Source organism: Oryctolagus cuniculus, chromosome 16 (genome assembly GCF_964237555.1).
Source record: "Oryctolagus cuniculus chromosome 16, mOryCun1.1, whole genome shotgun sequence".
NCBI classification, from domain to species: Eukaryota; Metazoa; Chordata; class Mammalia; order Lagomorpha; family Leporidae; genus Oryctolagus; species Oryctolagus cuniculus.
The window spans coordinates 2,601,926-2,620,154 of NC_091447.1; the positions used below are offsets into that span (position 1 = coordinate 2,601,926).

At 50.9% G+C, this 18,229-nt stretch overlaps 1 protein-coding gene and 1 long non-coding RNA gene across 6 annotated transcripts in view; one reads left to right on the forward strand and one right to left on the reverse strand.

Moving 5' to 3' along the window:
• The window catches only part of LOC138845843 (uncharacterized), a 41,119-nt gene extending 29,382 nt beyond the window's left edge, over positions 1-11,737 (forward strand). For 2 of the 3 annotated variants that reach the window (XR_011383029.1, XR_011383031.1), the window contains one exon: positions 313-11,737. This is a non-coding gene — a long non-coding RNA (uncharacterized lncRNA). The remainder of the gene's footprint in view (positions 1-312) is intronic. The other variant, XR_011383030.1, reaches the window with a different exon arrangement.
• Positions 4,457-16,452, reverse strand: LOC100337847 (histo-blood group ABO system transferase). Of its 3 annotated transcripts, XM_008275426.4 has the most exons (7): positions 16,220-16,452; positions 10,001-10,067; positions 9,375-9,431; positions 8,006-8,053; positions 6,963-6,998; positions 6,371-6,505; positions 4,457-5,147 (listed from the first exon to the last, which is right to left on the reverse strand). In XM_008275426.4, exons 1-7 carry the CDS (start codon positions 16,242-16,244, stop codon positions 4,457-4,459), a joined length of 1,059 nt encoding a protein of 352 aa, XP_008273648.1. In that variant the 5' UTR covers positions 16,245-16,452. The 3 variants fall into 3 exon arrangements, with proteins under 3 accessions (XP_008273648.1, XP_008273646.1, XP_051690361.1); XM_008275424.4 differs by lacking the exon at positions 16,220-16,452 and having other exon boundaries at positions 10,001-10,158; XM_051834401.2 differs by lacking the exons at positions 6,963-6,998; positions 16,220-16,452 and having other exon boundaries at positions 10,001-10,158.
• Positions 16,453-18,229: the final 1,777 nt, after the last annotated feature.

Sequence of the window (18,229 nt, forward strand, 5' to 3'; positions counted from 1 at the left end):
TCGATCATTTTACTTCTTTCTTTTTTAAAAATATTTTTCATCATTTTACTTTCAACATATTTGTGACTATGATCCAGAAGAACTTCTATTATAAATAGCATAAAATTAGATCTTGTTTTATGTACACTCTGTCAGCATCTGTTTCTTGATGAATGTACTTAACCCGTTTACATTTGGTATAATTATTCTTGTGATTGGATATATGACTGCCAGTTTGCTGTTTCCTATATGTCTGAGGTATTTTGGTTCCTGTTTTCATCATTCGTTTTCTACTTTTGTATTAAGTAGATATTACTCAATCTTTTTCTGCAGAGGCTGTCACCCCAGAACACCTGCATAGAACCTCTGCCTTGGGGTACTCAGGCACCCCAGGAGCTTCTCCTGTAAGCCAGAACCAGGCAGCTGTGCAAGACTTTCAATGTCCCAGGGACTACCCTCCAACCATGGCCACAGCACCGATCACTCTGTGTAAGGTCAAGCCCAGTGCCCACTGTATGCTTTGTTTACCAAGGCCCTTCCCTTGCTTTCTTAACACCCCTGACCTTTCCACATACTCAGAGGCACCTGGGATCATCTGTAACAAGTGACCTGTCCCTAAGACCTTGTCTACATTCAAGGAACCAAACTCTACCAAGGATCACACAGGCTGGATTTGAGAAGGTCATCCAGACCTTCTGGACTTCAGTGTCCTCACTTACATAGGAAGAGGGTGAAAGTCTGGCCTCACGAATGCATAAAAGGAGACACCCAGGGGAGGATGTGCTCCGTGTGTGCAGTTTCCTCAGTGCCTCCCCATGGTCTGGGCTCAGTGTGGGTAAGGTAAGCCACACCTTATTCCACCAGATGCATAACAGAGCATGGGCCCTCTCTCAAGACTTGCTTGCTTATATGTAACGGGGTGACCATGGCTACTCCACACAGATGAGAAGATGGACCCAGGGAGGGCTGAAGAGCTGCCCCACAGGTCTCAGAGTAGTGTCCTGGCTGGTTGTCTCATGTCACTTTTGTGTCCCTGTGGGAGAAGCACAAGAACCATCGGGGGTGAGGACCACCCTAGTGTCTGCAGCATCCAAGAAGACCTCAGCCCAGGGTTGACTGAGGCCTGGGCTTCAGGATGGTGGGAGACAACACACCTACTTACCAGAGTCACCACTGTCAAGGAAATGAGATCACCTCCTGAGGACCACTCAACTGAGCACCTTCCTCAGACAAGACCTACCTAAGATGAGATCACCTCCTGAGGAACACTGAACTGAGCCCCTTCTTCAGACAAGACCTATGTAAGGCCCTGTAGGCTGCTTATTCCACCCCCTCACCATGTGCAGACCTGCAGTTACACCAACACCACCCAGCAGCTACCCAGGGCAGGCCTGTGGCAGCCAGTGCCCCGGCTGGGAGGGCACATTGGGTCAAATCAGTGGGGTAAGATCTGACCACTGTTTTGTCCAGGCTGGTATCCTTGGACAAGTTCTTGTGTCTCTCAGGGCCTTCTCTGTCTCCCCTCTGCTCCCAGGGGATGTCCTCAGGTGTGTAGACCACAAACACCTGTGTGACTTGTGAACCCTGGGGCTTGTGTCACCTGCAGTTTATGCACAACCTAGAGATGGAAGGACTCTGAGAACCACTGGGGCAAAGAATGGGCCCCGCTGCCCCCACCCTGGGTCCTCACATGTGATCCAGGGAAAACCACTTTCCCTCTTGAGGCCCCTCCTTGCACCATGGGAATGTTGAGATGTAGAGTTTCAGGGAGACCCCTGTGGCAGTACCTTCCTGCACTCTCGTCGCATCCAGAATCAGTCCAGGGCCTCTGGGTCTGAGAGGGGCAGCCACAGCCAGGGTCCCCAGTGATCACTCCTGTGGCATGCAAGTCCTGTGACACCTTCCCCTCCTGGTGGTCTTGACTAAGCTTCTGGCTCCTAAGGAACAACTTGGCAAAAGTTCTGTGGTTTCCTCTCCCTCCCTCCCTGTCTCCTCTCTCCCCTTCTTTTACAAAAACAGGCTGGGATATTATGAACTACCAATGGACAGGCCCCAGTGGGAGGAAGCAGAGTCCCAGTCAAAGTTCAGAAAGGCACCAAGGCCCTCAACCCAGTCTGCAGCTTGCCAGTGACAGGGCAGTGGGCCCAGAGGCAGTCGGACCCTGTTGAGCCACAGCTCAGAGTGTGGCCATAGGCCTCCTGGGGCGTTAGGACAGAATCCCGACTAATCTGGGGCTGGGTTCCAGTCCATAGGCTCTTTGGCATCAGAAATGTCTGGCTAGCAGCAACAAGTCAGGCCCAGGCCCTGGGGTCATCCCTGCCCCCAGCCCCACCACCAAGCTCTCAGCAGCCATGTCCCCCCATGCTCCCGGCCACATTCACCTTGGCCCCAGTCAGCTCCAGGACTTGGACAGGCCTGGTTGATCCTATACTTCTGGGTGCAGCATCAGTGTCTACTTAGGAACACCCTTTCTCCCCTCCTGGCGATCCCCCAGCCCTACCTGTGGCCGTGGCCTCATCTTCCCTCTAGAGCCTTGTCTTTCTCTGGGTTTGCTTTGGAGCCTTCATATCTCCAGACTAAGCACGCCCCTGATGGCCATTTCAGGGGTGCACCCAGGCCCAGCAAGGTCCCCAGGACGTGTCTGGGGCACAGGTGCTGACTACAAGGTTGAGAGCCTCTGGGAGCCCCTCTGTACTTTGAGCAGCATACACTGTAGACACAGATGCTATGGATAGATCATGTTCTATGAGAACAGAGACAGGCTGATCCTAGGGGCTCTTCCCTGCCTCCCGTGGCTCCATTGTGCACTGGGGCACCACTGCCCTCTTGTGGCCATCACCAACCCTGCAGCTCCAGGCAAGAATTCCAGAAACCACAGCACTCCCTTGGTTTGGGGGTTTCCAAGGCAGTGGGACTACCACTGGCCACTCTGTTGAAGGTGGGATTTTAGATTCACCAAGGGAACTTGGATGTGTCCCAACAGAGGACTGGCTAGGGTCCTTTTATCATTGGCCAAGCTGAGCTGGAAACCCTGAAACCATGTGGTTCAATGATCAAGGTGTTGGGGAAAGATTTGCCATGTGACTGCTCAAGGTGCAGCTGAGGCACAGACCAACAATGGACATGCCTTCTGTAATCACAGCCAGCCAGAGATCTTTCCAGATCGGCACATAAAGGACTCGCTTCACTCCTTATTTTCTTCCCCAGCCGTTCAGAACATGAGCTCCAATGAGTTAGCCAGGTCATTTCCAGTCTCCTGATCTTATGAGGAAAGCTGTGGTGAGGAGCAATGGACAGGCAAGCAGACTCAGGGTGTCTCCATGGGTCATGTGCCCTGCAGCTTCCTGCAGAGTTAGGGGAAAAACATTAGTGATTTTGACAGAATTAAAACACCAACAGCCTCTGTGGGAAGGTGTAGAGGTTCCCGTCACTCAGGAATAAAGGCCCTCAGTTCTGCACAGCTCAGCATGCATTTCCCAAACTCTTCCTTCAACAGTTTACAGGACAATGAGCATACATTCATGTGTTTAAAGCTATATACACAATACAGACCCACCATACACACTACACACAACACACAGTGTACATGCATGCACAGTAGACCCACTACAAACATACTACACTTACAACACAATAGAGGTGTGATGTACAATACACACTACACATTCCACAAGAATGAACTTCAAATTGATCACAGAACTAAACATAAAACATAAAATGATACAATTCTTAGAAGACCACAGGAGAAGCTAGCTGACATTGACAATGAGGTTTTTAAAAGATTTATTTATTTGAAAGGAAGAATTACAGAGGGAGAGGGTGAGGGAGAGCAAAATCTTCCATCTGCTAGTTCATTTTCCAAATGGTCACAATGGCTAGGGCTGGGCCAGGCAAAAGCAAGGAGCCAAGAGCTTCATCCAGGTCTCCCACGTGGGTGGCAGGGACCTAAGTACTTGTGCCATATCCCAGTGCTTTCCCAGATACATTAGCAGGGAGCTGGTTCAGAAGTGGAGCAGCTGGGACTAGAACCAGTACCCAGTGAGCCACAGTGCCAGCCCCAGCCATGACTTTTTAAACATATCCAAAATACCCATGAAAGAGGGCACAGCTCAATTGCAGACCTTTTGTCAGGAAGATGGAGACTGGCCTCATCCCAGACATAGGGTGCAGGTCACACTTGGCAGAAGCTTCTAGTGGTAGCCACAGAGGTACCGACTGGGGCTTTGTGTGTCTGTGTGCATGTCTGTTTATATCTCTGTATGTTTGTGTGCATGTCTGTGTGTCATTGTGCATGTGTCTGTGTGCAAGTCTCTGGGTAGGGACAGAGGCTGGGCCTGCCTGGGCAGCTCAGTTTCAGCAGTCTCTTCACAGGGAGATGAAGTGGAGTCACTGCACCCTTTTCTCCCAAACTGCTTCTGGGACAGGGTGGCCCAGGGAAGGAGCACAGACTGCCAGGCCCTCATCCTCCTCAAGCTCCTCATGGATTCCGAATTTTCTGGCGGTTCTTGGGCACAGTTACAAACCTCAGCTTCTTCAAGACTGGGTGCCAGTCCAGCAGCCAGTCACCCCACAGGTACTCAGGGGACAGCACCTTGGTGGGCTTGTGGTGCAAAAGGTACTTGTTCAGGTGACTCTCGTCGTGCCACACAGCTTCGATGCCTTTGGCCTTGTCAACCATCATGGCCTGGTGACAGGCGCTGGTGAGCTGCTGCACCTCAGCCACTGAGCCCCCAAAGAAGGCCCCAATGTAGTAAAAGTCACCCTCATCCCAGGGGATGTATGCCTGGGACCTCCGTCGCCTCTCATAGGTGAAGGCCTTGCGGTTGGCTGTGTAGAAGGCAGGGTGCAGGGTGCCAAACAGAGGGGAGAGGATCTCCACACCCACGTGGTCCCAGAATTTCATGTCCACATCAGAACACACCAGGTAGTCCACCTCGTGGCGGAAGCGCTGCTCTGAGAAATTGCTGATCATCTCCATGCGGTGCATGGACACGTCCTGCCAGCGTGCATAGCTGCGCACAGAGAGGACCACCAGCTGCCGGCCCTCCTTGAGCAGCACATGGGGCACGTCGGCTGGCCGGTCAGTGAAGACATAGTAGGTGACGTGGTGTCCCACCATGAAGTGCTGCTCTGCCGTCTCCAGGAACGCCTTCAGGAAGACCATGTATCTACAAGGGGGCAGAAAGCAAGGCCATGGAGCCTTGGTCAGCACCCCACCCCAGGTGGCCACAGGATACTTGGGCACTCAGAAACACAGGATCTCCTGAGGCTGCAAGCAGCAGAGGCACCACACTCTCTTGCCCTGTCTCAGGTGTGTTCATGGCTGTGCCTCGCTTAACCCTCTCTTCCCTGAGGGCAGGGGAGCTGAGGTACAGTGGGGCTACATGGTAGCCCAGACAGTAAGGGGTGGGGCTTGAGCTTCCCTGGCAGACCCATTGTGGAACCTACAGGCTCACCTGGGTGAAGCTCAGCCCATGGAACTCCTTCTCGCACCTGGCAGAGCTGGTTGGGACCTGTGAGGACCCCACCACTCACCCCCTGCTCCTCAGGGTCTGGATCCCAGTGTTACACCCTGGTGCTCTGTCCCCTAGAGGCTTGAAGGAGACCTGCTGCCAAGGTCCTCTGTAAACCACTGAGGAGTCTCCACTAAGTACACCCACCATGGCAGGGGCCAGGTCTCAAACCATGGAAAGGAGACAGGAGGTAGGCATCCAAGGAAGAAGAGACAGGTAAGGCTTAGGCCATAAACCTCACCTTTAGTCCAAGAGCAAAAGCTTCCAGGCTCAATTTGTGTGCCCTCCCACCCTCCCCCCGCTGCCCCGAGCCCAGGATGTGTTCACCTGCTTTGGATGGCTGGTCTCTCCCGGAGGTCTCCAGAGCTTTGCTCCACAGCCATGGGGATGGGGCTTCCCCATCAACTGGCAAGTGTGCTATGCTCCCACCCCCAACCCTGAGTGGAAGTTTCCGGAACAGCCACCATGACTTTCACCTGAGCCTGTCACACCCCTGGCTCATCAATGAAGTCTTCAATGGGGAGGCAGGTGCTGCAGTTAATTAAGGAACACCCACATACCCCATGGGATGACACTGTGCAGCAGGAGCCAGATCTGAGGTCAGATTCCTCCCCCACGTGGCTCTGCACAGCAGTCACCATCCCTTCTCTCTGTGGCTCCATGAGGCCCAGCTGGTTGCCTGTGGGCTCTCATCAGCTCACATGAAGCTAGTTAGACCCAGAGTCCCAGGGCCTGAGCCATGAAGCTGTCTGCATCATTCTGCAACTGAGCCCAAAGGAGAGCCCCCAGTTCTGTGGGCATCAGTGCACAGTGTCCACAAGAGCAAACAGACCTCTCCTTCTTCCCCTACTGAGTGCTCGGCCACCCCACCTACTCACTTCTTGACGGCAAACACAGTCAGTCCGACAGTCAAGTTCTGTAGCCAGAACTGCTCGTTCAGGAGGTCAATGTTGAAGGTCCCCTCCCAGATGATGGGAGCCAGCCAGGGGGTCACAGTGAGGGCATCACTCCTCCTGCACAGGGAGAGAGCCACACAGCAATGTGTGAGCTGACAGCTGGGTGGCCCATCCCAAGACCCTCTACTCAGCCTCCACCTCCCAGTATCCCCCAAGGCTATCCCCCTTCCAGAGGGTCTCAGCAGGCAAACCCAGACCCCTGCCAGGCAACTTGTGACTGGCTCAGACCATGCTGCCTCCACAGGGAAGGGAGGTTTGCTCACCGAGGGCAGGAGCCCCCTCCCCACTGTAGGGAAGACCCCACCAAGCTGTGCATGTCCCCTATTGGATAAAGGGATAGAAGACAGGGAAGCCAGGCTAAGGAAATAAGAGGGACAGGGAGCAGCATGGGGGCCTCCAGATTTAGGCCTCAGAACCTATGTGAATTGCTCCCCTGATATCCAGACACCATGTCCTGCTCTGGCATCTCTGGGACAGCACTCGTCCTTTGTAAAATATCAGTCAAATCACTCACGAGGGAGTCAGCACCATTGGCTGGGGATACAACATCCTGCAAGAAATTAAAAAAAAAAAAAAGCTTCTGTCATGAGGGTTCATGAAATTACATAGGACATGGGCTGTGGGTGGAGTGCAGGGCAAACAGCCCCACACAGGCTGCCCTGGGCCCACTCGGTCTGTAATCTGGAGACCCCGAGGAAGGAAACTCACAGATGCCAATTCAGCATTTGTAAACTGGGGAGAGCAACTAGGCAACCTTGGGGGGTTGGAAGGAACCTAAGAGGTCTGTGTGGCTCACTTTGGTAAGGAGGAAGCTAAACATGGCCTTGTGTGTGGAGAATAGCCATCAGAGACACAGCTCATCGGCTTGCTCTGCCGCAGGCCATGTGGCTCCCTGAGCTCTGGCTTCCTATCTGAGAAATGGGAGACCAGCACCCAGCTCCCTCAGCTGTCAGGATCTGCTCTGACAGTGGTGTGGAACATGGATATGACAACCCATGAGCAGTGGCACTGTCCTCACATAGAGCATGCAGAGCCCAGGAGAGACAGGGCCTCTTCTAAAGGCAGCTGTGCCTGCACACACAGGGACTTCAGTTGTGGGTCAAGCTGCTACCAAAGAACTCCCATGGGACCCATTGAGGCTGCCAGAGAGTTCACAGCTCTGTGGAGGAAGGAAGTGTAAGGGGGTGCCTGGGGCTGGCATAGGGATACAGAGGGAGTGTCTCACAAACGCAAATATATACATGGGGAGTGGCCAGTGAGGCCAACACTGCTGACAGTTTCAGCCCTGACAAAGGCCCCATCCCAGGCACTGGCCTTCTGAGCCTCCAGCACACCAGGTTGGTGACCACCACCTGGAGAAGCCAAATGACATGCGCTGCCACATGGTCTCCCCAACTGCAAGATGAGGGCAAAGTCAGAGCACAGATGTGGGGAAGGAGCCACCCATTTCCATGGATGGCAGGCAGGAAGGGGCTGCCCGGCATCTACAGTCTCTGTCCATACTCCAGGGCTGAGGGCAAGAGTGCAGTGTGGGAAGACTGAATGAGGCTGTGATACCTGGACAAGGTGACAACTTGCCAGCCATCAGGGTCTCTAACAGCGACACTGTAGGATGAAACACAGGAGACGAGGTTGGTACCAGGAGCAGAAGGCAGTGCACATAATCCGGGGGTTCATGGGGGACAGTGGTAGCTGGGACACCTGCCTGGTGCTGACTGTGCCCTTGGTGTCATTGTCCCATCAAACACTGCAGTTTGCTCTTGACTGAGTTGCTCAGCTCCCCTCCCTACCTCCGGTTTTCCAGATGCTTCTAGGCTGGTGGGCAGGTGGGAGTTTCAGAATGTGCCCCCTCCCTTCAGGTGGGGTTCAAGTCACTGGCCTTGTAGAGGACAAGATGCGAGGGAAATGCAACAGAAGTGATGCTGGCAGCTTCTGAAGCCAGGATCTGAAAGATGGCATGGTCTCTTACCCCTGGGAGATGCCAATCTTGTACCTGAGGCCACATAGAGTCCTGGGCGAGTGTCTCCAGCAGCAACCACTGGGAGTGTGCAGACATTTCAAGAGAACCCTGTCCCTGGCCACTGTCTGCCTGTGATCATCTGAGAGACCCAATGGAGAGTTGCCCAGCTGAGCCCAGGCAGTCCAGGAGCCTGGGGAGCAAGCAGGCAGGGACCACAGTGGTTTCCAGCATGCAAGGGGTGGTGGCTCCACTGCACTGGAGAATGGAGGCAAGAAGGAGATTGTGGAAACTGAGAGCAGGTGGGAGACAAGAGTGGTCATGGTAGAGGTGCAACACAGACCAAGGCCTGGAGTAAGGGTCACGTGGCACACAGAGGCATGACAGCAGCCACCCTGGGCTGTGGTGGGAAGGATGGGCTAGAGAGGCCCTACAGACCAAACCACACATGGCCTCCTCTCCCGTGTTCCAGAAACATCACTCTTGCTTCTGTGACAGCTGAGAGGTGAGGAGGGAGAGCAGGGAGATGAGTATGCAGCTGACGCAGAGATGAGTGCGGTTGAGGCAGAGAGGAGTCATTATGGGGGGCAGGAACTGAGGCAGCACTGTCAGGCCCTAGGCATGAGCAGGTGCAGGGTGAGCATGAGGGAAGCCTCAAGGCCAGCTGCCACATGCCTACTGCAGGTGGAGGTGGAAGACCATGAAGAGGAGGGATAGAGGTGGGGGTGGGGCTACTCAAGGAAGCCTGGAGTCAGGGCTGCAGTACACATGGGAGGTTGGGGCTACAGCAAGGCATGTGAGTGCAGCAGTGCCCTGGGACCCTTCAAAGCCCTAGAGGCAGCCGTGACTGTTTTGGACAGAGCATTGAAAGGGGAAGGGGAGGTGACTCAGGTGGGGCCAGGGAAATCCATGGAGCAGCAGCCAGGCCCTGAGGCCAGCGCAGCTTACCCATCTTGCACCCACATTCACCTGTGACCAGCTCTCACGCCTGCCGGCATCAGGTGTCTGGAGCTCAGGAACCCGTAGCTGTGGGAAGGAAGCACCAGCGAGTGGTACAGAATGCAGAGCCCAAACCCACTGTCCTCCCCTTCCTGAACAGAGCACAGGCTGCAAGCTCATAGCAAAGCCCAGGTGGCCTACTCTGTTCCAGACCAAAAGGTGAGCTGAAGGGAGGACCCTGGGAATAGGGGGTGTGTGGGTTCCAGTGGCAGCTGCAGAGTCCCCGTCCCCCCCCCAGGATCTTTGCAGCCGGAGACCACCTAAAGGAATGTTTCCTGTCAGTGTCCACAGATGCCCCTGTAGAGCTGGCCATGACCTCTTTCTGGGTTCTAGGACCTTCTGTCTGGATAGTGCTCACAGCTTGGCCCTGGGACCTGACTTCCCCACTTCTGACCCCAGATCCCTTTTATGGATGGTGGGTGTGAGTGCATTCCTCTGGAGAGGCTTCAGTTAGGGAGCAAGTGAAGGGTGAGGTCGAGCTTGCTTAGTGTCACAAGGTCCCTCCCCACTATGCCGTGCTGGGAGTAGGGACCCCATTGGGGTCTAAGGCTGTTCTTCCCCAAGCTGCTCAGCCACAGAACCCACACATTTCTTACCCAAAGAAGGCCAAGATGAGAATTGTCAGAAGGACCACTGAGTGCAGTGGGTAGCATTTTGGTTTTCCTGGAAAGCAGTGGTGGAAAGTCTGGTTATTCCTTCTGTCACCTTCCCCACCACACACCTGCCTTTCCCGTGATTCATCACAGATTCCCATACTCCTCTCTGATGGCAGGTGGTGCTTCCTGCCCAACCCAGCTCCTCTCTGCTCCCCCTACACACTCTGCCACAGGGGAAGCCCTTTGTCTCCCACAGCTCATTGCCCAGCTGCCCCCCTCACCTCTTGGTCCCTGCATTGAGCACTCCCTTCTCATGGCTTGTCCTTTAAGGTGACAGGTTCGTGAGGCCACGCTTTCAACAGTCAACTGTTCTAAAAGGCTTCTCTCTCCAGGTCACTGCCCCTGTTCCTTTCAACTGACCCATCTGTTACTTATCTTAAGTTGCCTGCTCTATTCACCCCCACATTTCTAAATCCTATGACCACAGAGCCATCGAGTCTCATGAAACAGAATGTGGGAGGTGGAAGATGAAGGTCACATGTCTATTTGCACTTTCTCCCTCTGTGTGGTTCTTTGATAGTTGGCTGTAGGGAAATCTGGGTGCAATTTTGGTTTTCAAAAAAACATAGTTTTACCTGCTATGCCACAATGCCAGCCCCTTGAGGTATAATTTATAAGCATTTTAGGGACACAGTTTGATGAGCCTTGAGCAATGCACGGCACCTGTAACCACCAGCCTGAACAAGCTACACATTTTTCATCACCCAGCATCTCCCCGCCCCCAGCCACTGGTCTACCCTCCTAGTACTGCAAGTGATTGGAACAATGCCATACACACTCCTCTGGCTGCACCCATGCAGCAGTGTTCTGAGACTCATCCAGCAGTCTCCCCTATCTCTTGCTCACTCTGCATTGCTGGGTAATATTGCACTACTCATATGTCACGGAATGGCTCATTCTTTCTCCTATAGCAGTGTTCTGAGACTCATCCACGCAGTCACCAGTGTCCCTTGCTCATTCTGCATTGCCAAGTAGTATTACAACATTCATATGTCACTGTGTGACTCGTTCTTTATTGTTTCTGTTTTTCCTGCTGTGGCTACCACAAAGCCTCTATAAACATTTGTGTGTTTCCGTTTCTCTTGATTGATCACCTAGGAGTGAAAAGGATGTGTCCACTGTGAAATATGTGTTTGACTTGGTAAAAACAGCCCAAGTCATTCCCTGCATGGTGAAGTCTCCCCAGCAGCACTGCATGAGGACTGCAGCTGCCCCACACTCTGGCCAGTACCAGTGAAGGGGCCTCGCTGTGCCTGAGGACCTGCCAGGCACCATGTTCCCAGGCACTTAGTGGTCACTTTCCCTTACTCATGAAGTACCTGTTTAAACATTTTGCTCATTTTAAATGCATTATTTCTTGGGGCTGGCGCTGTGGCACAGTGGGTAAAGCCACCACCTGTAGTGCCAACATCTCATATGGGTGCCAGTTCAAGCCCCAGCTGCTCCACTTTTGATCCAGCTCTGTGCTATGGCCTGGGAAAGCAGTAGAAGATGGCCCAGGTCCTTAGGCCTCTGCACCCACATGGGAGACCAGGAAGAGGCTCCTGGCTACTGGCTTTGGATCGGTGCAGCTCCAGCTATTGCAGCCAGTTGGGGAGTGAACCAGCAGATGGAAGATTCTCTCTCTCTCTCTGTAATTCTGGGTTTCAAATAAATAAATAAATCTTTTAAAATGCATTTTTTTTATTATTCATATGTACTGATTTGAGTATCCTTGGCCAGACACAAATAGTTCCTCTCCATCTCTAGTTTGTCTGATCACTTTGACATTTTTCCCTTTTTTTTTTTTCAAAGAGAAGGTTTAATTTTGATAAAGCCTGATTTATCATTTTTATGGCTTCAGCTTTTTGGTAACATCTCATAAATTTTTGCCCACTCAAAGCTCATGAATATTTCCTCCTAAAATTAATTTAATGATATAGCATGAAAGGTTGAGGGACTTTTAAAAATGGACATTCAGGAGCTTGCACTGTGGTGCAATAGGTTAATCCTCCTCCTGCAGTGCCAGCATCCCATACAGGCGCCAGTTCTAGTCCCAGCTGCTCCACTTCCAATCTAGCTCTCTGCTGTGGCTGGGGAAAGCAGAAAAAGATGGCCTAAGCCCTTGGGCTCCTGCACCCACGTGGGAGATCTAGAAGGAGCTCCTGGCTCCTGAATTCAGATCTGCTCAGCGCCGGCCATTTGAGCCATTTGGGCCATTTGGGCCATTTGAGGAGTGAACCAGTGGATAGAAGACTTTTGTCTCTCTCTCTCCTTCTCTTTGTAACTCTACCTCTCAAATAAATAAATAAATCTTTAAAACAAAAACAAAAATTTAAAAATGGAAATTCAATAATTTTATCTGAGTGTGAAAAAACTTCCCATTCCCCATCATAGTACCCTGGCATCATAGTACCCTCATTGAAATTAGCTGTGTCTGTGTCTGGATGTGTCTACTCCTCGGCTGCACAGCTTACCATGGCTACCGTAATACCAACCTGTCTGTATTTCTGTAGCTGTGAAAGTTGGAAGCCCCCCAACTTGGTTTTCCTTGTTCTTTAAAATTTTTTTATTTTATTTTATGGAAAAGCAGAGAGACAGAAAGAGATTTTTATATCTGCTGGTTCACTCCCCAGATGACTGCAACAGCTTGGACTAGTTCAGGCTGAAACCAGGAACCCAGAACCCTCATCTGTGGCTCCTACATGGGAAACAAGGCACACAAGTACTTGAATCATCGTATGCTGCCTACCGGGGTATACACGAACAGGAAGCTGGAATGAGTTGTCAAGCTGAAACTCAAGCCAGGAAATTCTAACACAGTTTGGCTATTATGGGACATTTACATTTTCATAAAATATTTAGATTGTTGGTCAATTTTTTAAAGATTTATTTATTTGAAAGTCAGAGTTACACAGAGAGAGAAGGAGAGGCAGAGAGAGAGAGAGAGAAAGGTTTTCCATCTGCTGATTCACTTCCCAAATGGCCGCAATGGCTGGAGCTGCGCCAATCCGAAGCCAGGAACCAGGAGCTTCTGGGTCTCCCACGCGGGTGCAGGGGCCCAAGCATTTGGGTCATCTTCTATTGCTTTCCCAGGCCACAGCAGGGATCTGGATCAGAAGTGGAGCAGCTGGGATTCAAACCGGTGCCCATATGGGATGCTGGCACTGCAGGTGGCAGCTTTACCCACTATGTCACAGTGCTGGCCCCCTGTTTGTCAGTTTTAACAAAAATCGCTTCTTGATTTTTGGTTGAGGCTATATAAATGCCAGAGTGCAAGTTGGGAAGAAGTGAAAATTAAGCAATATGAAGTCTTCCAACCATGACCATAGTGTATCTGCCCATTTACTTATGTCTTCCTTAATATAGAGACATTAAGAATCTCAGCATTTTGTAGTTTTCATTACATAGGCATTGCTTCTAATTTGATAAATGTTTAAGTATTTCATGTTTTTGGATGTTAAGTGGTATTTTTTGTTACTTCCTTGCCAATTGATTGTTGCAAGTATTACAAAAATATAATTGGTTTATGTACTGGCTTTGTATCCTGGGACCTTGTTAATCTGATTTAGTTGTTGGGATTATAATAATATAAGGGTATAATATGCTTGTCAACTGTAGCACAGAGGAGGAAATGAAGCTATACTGTGCAGAGCAATGTCCCCAGACAATAACTTGAATATACAGGAAGATAGCAATAGCAAATAAATGGTAAATTTGCAGTTTTTAACAAAATGTTTTGAGGACTGCAATTGTGGCTCAGTGGGTTAATCTGCCATTTTCAAACCTGGAATTCCATATTAGAGTGCTGGTTTCAGTCCTGTCCTGGCTGGTCTGCTTCCAACCCAGCACCCTGTTAATGTGCTTAGGAAAGTCATAAGGGGATGACCCAAGTACCTGTGATCCTGCCACCTATGTGAGAGATCCACATGAAATTCCAGGCTTATGGTTTCAGAATGGCATATCCCCAGCCATTGCAGTCATTTGGGGAGTGAGCCAGCAGATGGAAGACCTCTTTCCATGTGTCTTCCTCTCTCTTTTTGTCATTGTGCCTTTCAAATGAATTACATCTTTAAACACTTGAAGCATTTTTCTCCCTATTTGACCCCATTTAATAAAAATTAGATTATATAAAAATTAATAATTTCAACACAGGATGATCAGATTTATAATAACATAGATTAACACATATAAAAATAATATCACAAACCACCTACAGAAGAATGGAAATTGAGCAGTATTGTAATAATTATGTGTTCATTACTAAAGTTAGTATTCATTTGAAGCAGAACTTGATAAATCTGAAGTAGATCATGTAAAGAAAATTTTATGTACTGAAAAAGCAAAGGAATTAAATAATACATTAGGAATACCACAATAAAAAAGAAGGCAGGCAAGGATGAACAAAAGAAAGAGACATGAAATGTGTAGAAGACAGATTGCTGAATTACAGATGAGAATCCAACCACAGCAAGATTAACACTGAACGTGGTGTATTAAATGCTCTGATCAAAAGGGACAGGTTATCTGACTGGATTTTGTTTTAAAGCCTCAAATATACAGACAACACACCTTAGAAACAAACCAACAGGCCCAAAGCAAGAAGATGGTAAAACTCTCATCCTGACAAAAATAATCACAAAAGCTCTGGGCATAGAAAGTCAATGGCCCCAGAACACACAGACTTAAATATACACATGTGTAACAACCCATCACCAAAATACAAGAAACTAAAAGTGACAGAACTGAATGGAGAAATAGTCAGCTTGATGATAAGCAGCAGGAAAATTCAAATCCTACCCCACTCTCAATAGTGGACAGAATAATTAGAAAGTGAGCAGACACTCAGGACTTGATGCTACCATAACCCAAGCAGACCAATCTGCATCTCCACAGCACACATTCTCCTCAAGCGTCCCTAGAACATTCTCCGTGGTACACCAAATGCTGTGAGATTCAACTGAGTTCATGCAAGGATAAAATTACAAGTAACAAAGGAAACCTGGGAAATCTACCAATAGGTACAACTTAAGCAACGTATTTCTAGATGAACAGTTGGTGAATGAAAATAAAAATACAACAGATCTAAATGTATGTGATGCAGCTACAGCTGTGTTTAGAGGAAAATTTGTAGCTCTAGGCCTAGATTAGAAAAGTCTCAAACTAATACTTTCATTGTAAGTAACTACCAAAAAATGAAAAGCCCAAAAGTGACCAGGAAAATTAATAACAGAATAGATACCAATGAATCAGAAAAAAGAACATCAGAGAAATCAAATGTCAATTCTTTGAAAAGACAAAAATTTTATCTATATGGGGGGAGCAAATGACTAAAATCAGGAATGAAAAAGAGACACCAATACCAACTTTACAGAAATTAAGGAAATATTTTTGCCAACAACTTAAGAGGAAATGGAGATTTAAAAAAAAAAAAGACACAAGAAACTTTTAGAAGAAAGCATAATACTAAACTTTTGTGACACTGAATTAAGCAAAAATTTCTTCAATAAAAGAAAAACTGATAAATTAGAACTAATCACAATTTTAAAGCCTGATGTAAAAACATCAGTAAGGTACTGTGCCGCACTCAGGCAGTGCCTGCAGGGCAACCCTACCCGGCCCCTGCCTCCCCACAGGTCCCTCCTGGTTCCAGCCCTCCCCAGTGTCGCCACGCACTGCCCAAAGGAACCGCAGCCCAGCCTCTCCGTCACAGAGAGCTCACTTGGGCCACACCTGGCCCTGCGCCCTGAGCTGGACCTAGGGAGAGGGGGTTCCCCGCGCTCAGCGTGCCCAGGGCTCCTCTGGATCAGCGCGGGGCACCGGCGTGCGCCAGACGCAGCAGATACCTGGTGGCCTGTTCCAGGCCTGAGAGCCCGCTTCCAACGCCCCCGTCGTCGGGGCGGTCAGCAATGGTTCCAGTTGCGGGAAGGACAGATGAGCCGAGTGTGGGCGAGGAGAGGACAACCACCCCGACCAGGGCCCGGGATGCCAGAGCGCAACCACGCGCTCCGCCCAAAGGGTCTCACAGGCACCGGTCAGACCCGCTCCCCGGCCGCTCTGCACAGGCCTATCCCAAGGCCTGCGAGTCTTGGTGCTCACCCGTCCAGCCTTAGGGCCCGTCCCGATTTCCCATCCATGGCCGCGCCCAACCCTCACCAGAGACCCGGGAGCCACACTCACCAGGAAGAGTGCACAGCTCGGCCATCTTTCCGCGTTGATCTCAGCACAGCCAGGCCGCTTGCCCCTCTGCCACCTTCCCGGCTGGGCCGCACGGGGGCAGGGTGGTGCCTCAGGGAACACAGAGGCGCCCCCTCCTGGCTCAGTGCACCCCCTGCCCACATTCCCCGAGGCCAGACCCGGAGAGGGGACAGGGGACACTGAGCTGGAAAGGGCCTCCTAGAGGGAGTGCAAAAAGGATCCATCTGCCCCTTGCAGCCCCCCCCCGCCCCCCGGCTTCCCTCGGGCCCGCCCCTGGCCCCTGTCCTGGGCAGTACACCTACACCTGTCCCCTGACGCCCCGCTCCCTCTCCCCTGAGGAGGGAGAACTGTACACCTTGCCTCCCAGGGAGGAGAACTGGATCCCCCTTGCCCTAAAGCTTCTGAGACCTGAGGCCCTGTCGTCTGCACCAACAAAACAGCAGCTCCAGACAGTGCCGCACCTCTAGGTTCACTTTCATGCCCCGCACACGCTGCCCCGTACTGGCCCAGCACATCCTACTCGATGCAGAGCTCCTCTCCTTGAAGCCTCCTGGGACCCAGCTTCTAGCACAGGGGGCCCAGAGGAGCGCCCCCCCCCCCCCCCATGAGAACGTGATGAGCATCACTCTGCCCTGCCGGCCTTGAGCTCTCCAGTCTGGGCAGAAATCCAAGCCTCCTCCAGGCTCCAGAATCCCATGATAAATGAACAGATGCCAGGGAGTCGAGGGAGTTGGAATGGGGAGTGACTGCTTGATGAGCACAGGGTTTTCAATGGAGATGGGGAAAATGTTTGGAATTAGACAGAGAGGAGGGTGTGCCTCATGTGCAGGCAGTTGGCGCCCAGGAATTGTGTGATTTCAAGTTTTATAAAAATAAACTTTTTATGATATAAAATATAGGTAACCATATGCATGAAAATAAAAAAAAATTGGGGCCGGTGCTGTGGCGTAGTGAGTCAAGCACTGCCTGTAGCGCTGGCATCACATATGGGCGCCGGTTCGAGTCCCAGATGCTCCAATTCTGACCCAGCTCTCTGCTATGGCTTGGGAAAGCAATAGAAGATGGACCAAGTCCTTAGGCCCCTGCACCCATGTGGGAGACCCGGAAGAAGCTCCTGGCTCCTGGCTTCGGATTAGCACAGCTCTGGCCATTGTGGCCAATTGGAGAGTAAAACAGTGGATGGAAGTCTTCTCTCCCTCTCTGCCTCTCCTTCTCTCTGTGTAACTTTCAAATAAATAAATAAATCTTAAAAAAGGAAAATAAAAATATTCATAAAATAGAAAGGATACCCTTGCATGTAGGGGCTGGTCCTGTCACTGCAGTTGATGCCACAGTGGATTCCAGCTGTGGGTCTGGTCCTTGCTCAGGGGCGCTACCAGGACTGGTTCTGTTAGGATTAGGAGGGGGAGTGAAGCTGGTTCTTTCTGAAGCTTGCATTGGTGCTGTCTCTGGAGATAGAATCACAGCCACTATGCCACTGGGTTTGGACCTGGTACTAGAGGTGTTGCCCACTCCCAGGAGGGAGCTGCCATTCTCTGAAAGTTTCTGGCTGGTCTAGTTTGGAGCGTGTCCTTCTTTGGCACTGGGACTGAGCTGTTACATTGCCATGAGAAGCTCTGCAGATGCTCGGGGTCTGACTGCACTGGAGCCACAGCTGCTGTGGAGTAGCTGCTTCTCTACTACCTGGGATCTCTTGGAGTTCTACAGACACTGCTGGGACCAGCATGGAGGAGGCCCAGGGCTGGGGACAAAGCCACTCCCAGACTGCAGTGGCTGGAGGGTTGAGTCGGCTCACGCCTCTGCATCCTGGGCAGCCTCTGCTCTGTGACGGAAGTGCTATGCAGCCCCACAGTGGTCCTGGGTGCCAGCACCAGAGATACACTCAGTGCCCTTCGACTGCAAAATTTCAAGTGACTACAAAGTTACAGCTCATTCAATGTAATAAATAAACGAAGATATAAAACATCAAATAGGAAAAAATAAAAATCATAG